The sequence below is a fragment of the Penaeus chinensis genome, chromosome 31 (genome assembly GCF_019202785.1).
Source record: "Penaeus chinensis breed Huanghai No. 1 chromosome 31, ASM1920278v2, whole genome shotgun sequence".
Lineage (NCBI taxonomy): Eukaryota > Metazoa > Arthropoda > Malacostraca > Decapoda > Penaeidae > Penaeus > Penaeus chinensis.
The window spans coordinates 11,740,262-11,747,761 of record NC_061849.1 but is presented as its reverse complement, the minus strand read 5'-3'; the positions used below and the strand labels follow the sequence as shown (position 1 = coordinate 11,747,761).

Below are 7,500 nucleotides of genomic sequence, written 5' to 3'. Positions count from 1 at the left end.
ACGAGATCTACCCCTTTTCGTAAGTATGCTTGCAGGCTCCAAACAGAGGCAGTGTCTGTGGTGGTTCAAGGCCAACAGAGTGGGATTTTCCCAACAACAAGAGCTAGTCTTTCTTGTCTTACATTCAGTATGGGATTAGATTCTCAAGAGATTGAATGCGTGATTCTGAGTACCGTACATTGCGTGAGAGGGTACATCTAGATGTAGATAGGGTGTCATTTCATACTATTAGGAGCGTTCTTTGGCATTCTGACTGACGGATAGTGCGTGAGTCCCGAGGAGGCTTTTAATTTAACTTGTAATTGTAATTTAACTTGTAATATCAATTTGTCCCAGGTGCTCATGCAGCGAGCCCGTGAGGGTGTGGTGTGACATGGAGACCGACGGCGGCGGATGGACCGTCTTCATGGCCAGGCAGAGGCAGACGCCCCAGGTGAACTTCAACCGGTCCTGGACGGAGTATAGGACAGGCTTTGGCGACGCTGAGGGAGAGTTCTGGCTCGGTACGTGTCCCTCGTGTGGGTCGTGGATCCAGCTCTCTTTCGAAGGCAGCTTTTGATTTGGTCATTATTACACCGAATCTGATGCCATGTGCCTTGTTGCAGGAAATGAAATGCTGCACAGGATTACCGCGAGCAGGAAGTATTCCCTCCGTGTGGACTTCACTCTCTCGAACCAGATTCAGCAGTTCGCCGAGTGGGAAGAATTCAGGCTCCTCGATGAAAGGAACAAGTGAGTCGAATTAACCCTTTTTCCATAGCGATGAACACTAGGCTGAAAATATATCCTGAACATTGAAAACTAGCAATTCTTTATTACGCATTTCGTCCCTTTTCTTTTACAGGTACAAAATGGATCTGGACATTTATTTGTCATCGAGTACAGCATATTCAAGTTGTCTAAGTTATATGGGTAATCGGTTCTTTACTACATACGACCGTGACTACGATTATAGTTCAGGTAGGTTGTTCCTTAGAAATGTCCAATTAATTCCTAGACTATCTCATTTTCGTAACATCGCCCCCATTGAAAGAATACCGACTATAGTGCGGAGCTTAACCGCTTGATACCTTTTATGGTGGACATAAAATTCAGTGAGAAAAAATAAGGAGTCTAGGAATCTTCCTTTTTCGTTAGTAAGTTATGCAGGGGAGGCAAGAAAGAAGTTATTAACGCTATGGCCCTAAAATCACACCAGTCAATTCATCACAGCATGGTTTTCTTCCCAAGGAAATTGCGCTGCTACAATCGGCGGGGGCTGGTGGACCTACAATTGCCGCTACATGCACCTAACAGGCATCTACGAGCAAGGCCTGAACGTCACCTGCAGCAGCCAGCGCTTGCAAATCTCTCACGCACAGATGAAGATTCGCCCCGCCATCTGCAGTGAACCGTTCAAGAGAATTTCGTTGAACAATTACCAGTGCGGGAAGACGTGTGTCTAGGCGTGGAGAGGACCCCTTTGCCTGAACAACTGAAGGATTTTCTTAGCGGAAACGTTTTAGCTGTATCTGCGAACTTATGTAACCTTCGGCAATGTTTGACTCAAAATTTGACTCAAAATGTGATTCAGAAGCATCCTTAGAAGTAGAGAAAGAAAGAAAAGTTTATAATCTAAATTCTAAATTCTGTCGTTCAGTCTGAGTAATAAAATTGGCTTAGAATATATATAGATTTTTATTTCATCCAAAACTATGATGTTTTTTTTTTTTTTCCTTAACAGGTAGACCGATATATATGCAGGAAAATCACCTTCAAGTTACTTACACGTGACAAAAAGAAAAAAAGGGTCTTCAGCAGATTAATAGTTAAGTAGAACGACTCCTGACGTATGTCGAGGAAGAGTGAAAAAACTGGCGTATGGCGTAAGAAAGATGGCGTATACATAAACATACCCGCATGTTTGTTCATATGCTTACATGTGTGTTTAAAATGTTTTTCATGCGATATATCTTCATTGACTATATATGCATTATGTATGTATGTATGTATGTATCTATCTATATATCTATATATATACATATATGTGTATATATATATATATGTGTGTGTGTGTGTTGTGTGTGTGTGTTTGTGTGTGTGTGTGTGTGTGAATGCACTAACAATTGTGTGCAACATCTATACCTTAATATCGTTATCGTAACCACCGAAATACATTCCCTTAGTTTTTTGTGCATATAATGAATTTGGACGAAAGAAGTGGTCCTCTATAAATATTCCCGCAATGCTACTGATTATTATACTATCAATCTTCTGCTGATTCTCCCCTGTTCACTTTAAGCATCTAATCCTCTGATCTCAGCGAAAAGGAATTCGAATACTATAGAAAAATGTTTATACTACACTGTATAAGTGAAAGTGAGCCTCATGTGACACAAACAGATGAAATGTTAAATACATAATAGACTTTAATTGCATACATAAATTTGAATGAGTGAGAGAGAGGGAAAGATAGAGAGAGAGAGAGAGAGAGAGAGAGAGAGAGAGAGAGAGAGAGAGAGAGAGAGAGAGAGAAAGAGAGAGAGAGAGAAAGAGTGAGTGAAAGAGAGAGAGATAGGGAGAATAATCGAGAGAAAGATAGATAGATGGAAAGAGAGAGAGAGAGAGAGATAGACAGATGGAAAGAGAGAGAGAGAGGGAGAATAATCGAGAGAAAGATAGATAGATGGAAAGAGAGAGAGAGAGAAAGATAGACAGATGGAAAGAGAGAGAGAGAGAAAGATAGACAGATGGAGAGAGAGAGAGAGAGAGAGAGAGAGAGAGAGAGAGAGAGAGAGAGAAAGAGAAGAGAGAGAGAGAGATGGAGAGATGGAGAGAGAGAGAGAGAGAGAGAGAGAGAGAGAGAGAGAGAGAGAGAGAGAGAGAGAGAAAGAAAGAAAGAAAGATTCTGATGATATTGATGCCATATGAATGTTTTCGACAGTCGCCTCACTCACCTGAAGTACCTGGTAATGAATGTGAAATATATATTGATACATATGTTTGTGGAACATTGGCATCGATCGCACGCCCTGAATACTGAATTAAATATATACAAAGTTCACAGAATATACTGTAGCTCAAAGGAAAATTTTCTACATATAATCAAGGTGCATATAAAAAGTATTTACACAGAAAAACAAGCAAACAAGCAAGCAAATACATATCTCTAACAAACCCGCTTTCCTGAATACTCATAATCAGCGACACGTAGACTATTCCATTAAGCTAAGCAGAACGGTATGAAGGTATAAAAACAGGCTACACAGCATTTACAAGTACATTTTCATTTAGCACCAACGATATCTTGTCGCTAAGATTAATTTCCTACGTTGAGGTAATGTATTTTGTTCCCAAAGTTCTCAGTACGTCAGGCATTTTTAGTAGGTTGTAATATATCATCTTGTATATCACTGGAATGTAATTTCTAAAGGGGTGGGGGCGGACTAATCTTGAAAAGATAGGAATTTTAGGATGAGAAAAAAAATAACACGCAATGAATTCCAGACTTCAAAGAATGGGATTTTCAGTACTTCAGGATAAAATAAGAATCTCAGCCATATCTCATTTTTAACACCGCTTACAGTTTGTACTATTTACAAGAATAAAAGCTTTGCTGTGAAAGAAAGTTTTCTTGTTATAGTTTACTTGTCATTTATTATATATTAGATCCATAAAAAAAGTGCAAGGGAATTTAGCTCTCATTAAATTAATACCCAGTGATTTTCAGTTAGTTATTTTATTTATTATCGTCTTACCTTTCTAATCGACCAATTGCCGTGCCTCCCCTAACAGGTGTGTGTGTGTGAACTGGTAAGAAAATTAATAAATCTATATAATTATATATATACATACATATATGTAGATAGAGAAGTAAATAGATAGATATATACATCTATACATATACATATATATACCCACATATGTGTGTATATAAATGTATAATATATATACACACACATACGCACACATATACAAGCACACATACACAAACACACACACACACACACACACACACACACACATATATATATATATATATATATATATATATGTATATATATACATATACATACACACATGTCACAGTAGTGTAATTAATTAATTCTCCTAAAAAGACAAAGAAAAGGACAGCACTGCTAAAAGTTATGCTAATCTTTTAGCCTTTAGAAATGTCAAGTTCAAATGCTTCTGTCTTCCAAATTATAAGCTTCAATATTCGGCTAAAAATATCAGGTTACGATATGAATATATAATATATTAAAATATCCGCGTCTCTGTGCATGTTTGTTCTCCTTCTTCTTCTTCTCCTCCTCCTCCCTCGTCTTCCTTATCTTTTTATTTGGTTTTCTCCTTCCTCTTCTTCTTCCTGTTCTTTTTCTTGTCCCCCTTCTTGTACTTCTTTTTGTTCTTCTTCATCTTCATTTTTTTCCTGATTATTCCTCTTCCTCTCCTTCTTCTACTACTATCATTACTTCTTCTTCTCCTTCTGCTTCTTTTACTTTTTTCTTCTTCTCCTTCTACTTCTTATTCCTCTTCTTCTCCTCCTCCCTCTTTTTCTTCTACTATTTCTTCTCCTCCTCCTCCTCCTCCTCCTCCTTCTTCTTCTTCTTCCTCTTTCTCTCCTCCTCCTTCTTTTTCTTCTTCTTCCTTTTCTCCTCTTCCTCCTCCTCTTCCCCCTCCTTCTCCTTACGAAGACAAAAAAGACCCTGCGTGTCTCACTGCCATCTCCCCCCTCAGATTCACAACATCGAGGGCGTGATGAGGACTCTGTGGGCGTGTGTGTTTGTGGGCGTGGCTGTGTTCGCTGCTGTGTCGGACCAGGTAGTGTTTATGCATTATTTGTTGTGTATTGTTGTTCACTATTATCTTTGTTGTTGTTGTTTTTTTTATACTGCTCTTGTTCTTATTCTTATTTATATTATTGTTATCATTATTGTATTTGTTGTTATTGTTATTTTTGTTATTATTATTATCATTATTATTATTGTTGTTGTTGTTGTTGTTGTTATTATTTTGATATCATTAATATTATCATAATTATTATCACTATTATTATTATTATGATTTTTATTGTTATTATTATCCTTATTATTATTATTATCATCAGTATTATAACAATTATTATCAATATTGTTATTCATCACTATTATTACTCTTTATTACTATCATCATATACAATTTACCATTTATGGTTTATTATTACTTTATGATTGCTTATTTTCTCTTATTTCTTCTGCTAAGACATTTTCCCGATACGACCCTTACGTTTTAGTATGGTAGGCAATAGACAGTTTAATTGTTTTTTTCTCTCTCTCTGTCTCCAGAAGGAAACAGTGGCAGAGGAACTTAGCGAGAGCGAGGCAGCCAGATTTGCTTGGGGAGAGATCAGATCGACGAATGGAGAAGAGTAACCCGTTTGCCATTTACTTCGAATGGTCTACATTACTGTTTAATACGACGATGTGTATATATTCCTTTATCTGTTCACTTCTTTGTAGTAAGATATATTTTTTTTTTTCAGAATGACTGGAGCACCATTTCTACTAAAGTAAGCAGACACTGTATTATGATTTCCTAAAATAAAAATACTTATTGTTTTTAAAAATAATCTGCAGTATTTACCAATAAGTGTTTGGTAGAGACAGCTACTGGATTCCGCTAATATTACTCTGTATGCTGTCACTAGGCAGCTGCTAAAACCGCTTGAGACATGAAATTATAACGAACCTTCCACTCTGATACAGACCCGTCGATTGCGCGGATCACTTGCTGATGGGGAGCACGACCAGCGGGGTGTACGAGATCTACCCCTTTTCGTGAGTATGCTTGCCAGCCGAATATGTTGGCACCTCTCCTCTCCAACCACTAATCAATTTAGACAGATTACGCGGTGAATATAAACTTGTAGTGACAGTCTTAGAGGGGGGTCCTGGGGAGCATGTACTTTGAATGTTATGTCGACTCATGCCAGGTCCTTATGGCTGCAATGACATGTCCCGTTTTGCCTGTAATTATAGCGTCAACTTGCGACAGCTCATTGTAGTCGTAGTATTTTGTCAACCTGTGCCAGGTGCTCATGCAGTGAGCCCGTGAGGGTGTGGTGTGACATGGAGACCGACGGCGGCGGATGGACCGTCTTCATGACCAGGCAGAGGCAGACGCCCCAAGTAAACTTCAACCGGTCCTGGACGGAGTATAGGACAGGCTTTGGCGACGCTGAGGGAGAGTTCTGGCTCGGTACGTGTCCCTCGTGTGGGTCGTGGAATCAGCACCCTTTCGTGTAGTAGAAAGATTTTTATTCAGCTAATATTACTCTGACTTTGATACCATGTGGCGTGTTGCAGGAAACGAAATGATGCACAGGATAACTTCGAGCAGGACGTATTCTCTCCGTGTGGACTTCACTCTCACGAGCAAGGGTCAGCAGTTCGCCGAGTGGGAAGAATTCAGGCTTGACGATGAGAGGAACAAGTGAGGCGATTTAGCCCTTTCCCATAGTAATGGAAACCAGACTGAATATACATGCTGATTTTTCAGACCACCAATTCCTTTATTACGTATTACAAGTGCACTTCACATTCCAGATACAAAATTAATCTAAAGGATTATTTACCATGGAGTACAGCAAACACTAACTGTCTGACTTCCATGAATAACCGTTATTTTACTACATACGACCGTGACTACGATTATTACGTAGGTAGGTCACTTCTTGGAAATGTTCTTATACTCTTCGGGAGCAACACAGCCAGCTAAAGGGATATCGTTCATGAATTAATTGATAAACTGTTTAATACAGTACTTCATTTCTAACCCTCCCTCCCTTCCTCCTCCCCTTCCTTCCTCTCTCCCTCCCTCCCTCTTCGCTAGATCCCATATTGAAAGGAATACGTAGCTACTACACCTCTGGTCTTCGAACTGTGTCATGAAAATTCATCTTTATCAAAACACCTCTTAATCCCAGGTAACTGCGCTGCCACACTCGGCGGTGGCTGGTGGGTCAACAACTGTCGCTACATGCACTTAACTGGCGTCTACGAACAAGGCCTGCTGAACACCAGGTGTACCGGCACCCCCGTTCAAATCTCACGCGCGCAGATGAAGATCCGACCCGCCATCTGCACCGAAGCCCTCAGGAGGATTTCGCTCGACAGTCGCCAGTGCGGGACGTGCGTGTAGGCGTTAGTGCGGTGCCGTATGTCATCCAAAGGTGTGTTTCGAGATTGATCTGCCGAAACTGAGTTCAGGGCGGTTTGGGCATCTATAGGTCTCGAATGGTGAGAAAATCAAAGGGTTCATTTGTTTTCGACTCCTCTATCTCGTTTCGGGGCAAATTCAAAATAGCCACCATCCCAGTTAGGAAAACTCTTATCTATCTCCACAACTCTTTGGTCGATATCGATAATCTGGATGTCTTTTATAGGGCTTTCGATAATGATTGGCAACCTCTTCAAGGCAATTCGAAGTCAAGGTCACCTGATTTGCCCCGAAACCGCCCTGAACTCAATTTAGGCAGAC

General features: G+C 39.8%; 2 protein-coding genes across 3 annotated transcripts in view; both read left to right on the top strand.

The window, feature by feature from the left end:
* Window positions 1-1,668, top strand: part of LOC125041984 (ficolin-2-like) — a 2,862-nt gene extending 1,194 nt beyond the window's left edge. For both annotated transcript variants that reach the window (XM_047637433.1, XM_047637434.1), the window contains exons 5-9: window positions 1-19; window positions 337-503; window positions 606-732; window positions 845-960; window positions 1,231-1,668. The exon at window positions 1-19 is cut by the window's left edge and continues 53 nt beyond it. In XM_047637433.1, coding sequence (XP_047493389.1) covers window positions 1-19; window positions 337-503; window positions 606-732; window positions 845-960; window positions 1,231-1,445 — 644 coding nt within the window. In that variant the 3' untranslated portion in view covers window positions 1,446-1,668. The remainder of the gene's footprint in view (window positions 20-336; window positions 504-605; window positions 733-844; window positions 961-1,230) is intronic.
* Window positions 1,669-3,298: 1,630 nt separating this feature from the next.
* Window positions 3,299-7,500, top strand: part of LOC125041964 (ficolin-2-like) — a 4,737-nt gene continuing 535 nt past the window's right edge. The window contains exons 1-9 of the mRNA XM_047637403.1: window positions 3,299-3,316; window positions 4,720-4,803; window positions 5,307-5,389; window positions 5,504-5,530; window positions 5,727-5,798; window positions 6,053-6,219; window positions 6,327-6,453; window positions 6,567-6,682; window positions 6,947-7,500. The exon at window positions 6,947-7,500 is cut by the window's right edge and continues 535 nt beyond it. Of these exons, the coding sequence (XP_047493359.1) occupies window positions 4,741-4,803; window positions 5,307-5,389; window positions 5,504-5,530; window positions 5,727-5,798; window positions 6,053-6,219; window positions 6,327-6,453; window positions 6,567-6,682; window positions 6,947-7,161 (870 nt within the window). The 5' untranslated portion in view covers window positions 3,299-3,316; window positions 4,720-4,740 and the 3' untranslated portion in view covers window positions 7,162-7,500. The remainder of the gene's footprint in view (window positions 3,317-4,719; window positions 4,804-5,306; window positions 5,390-5,503; window positions 5,531-5,726; window positions 5,799-6,052; window positions 6,220-6,326; window positions 6,454-6,566; window positions 6,683-6,946) is intronic.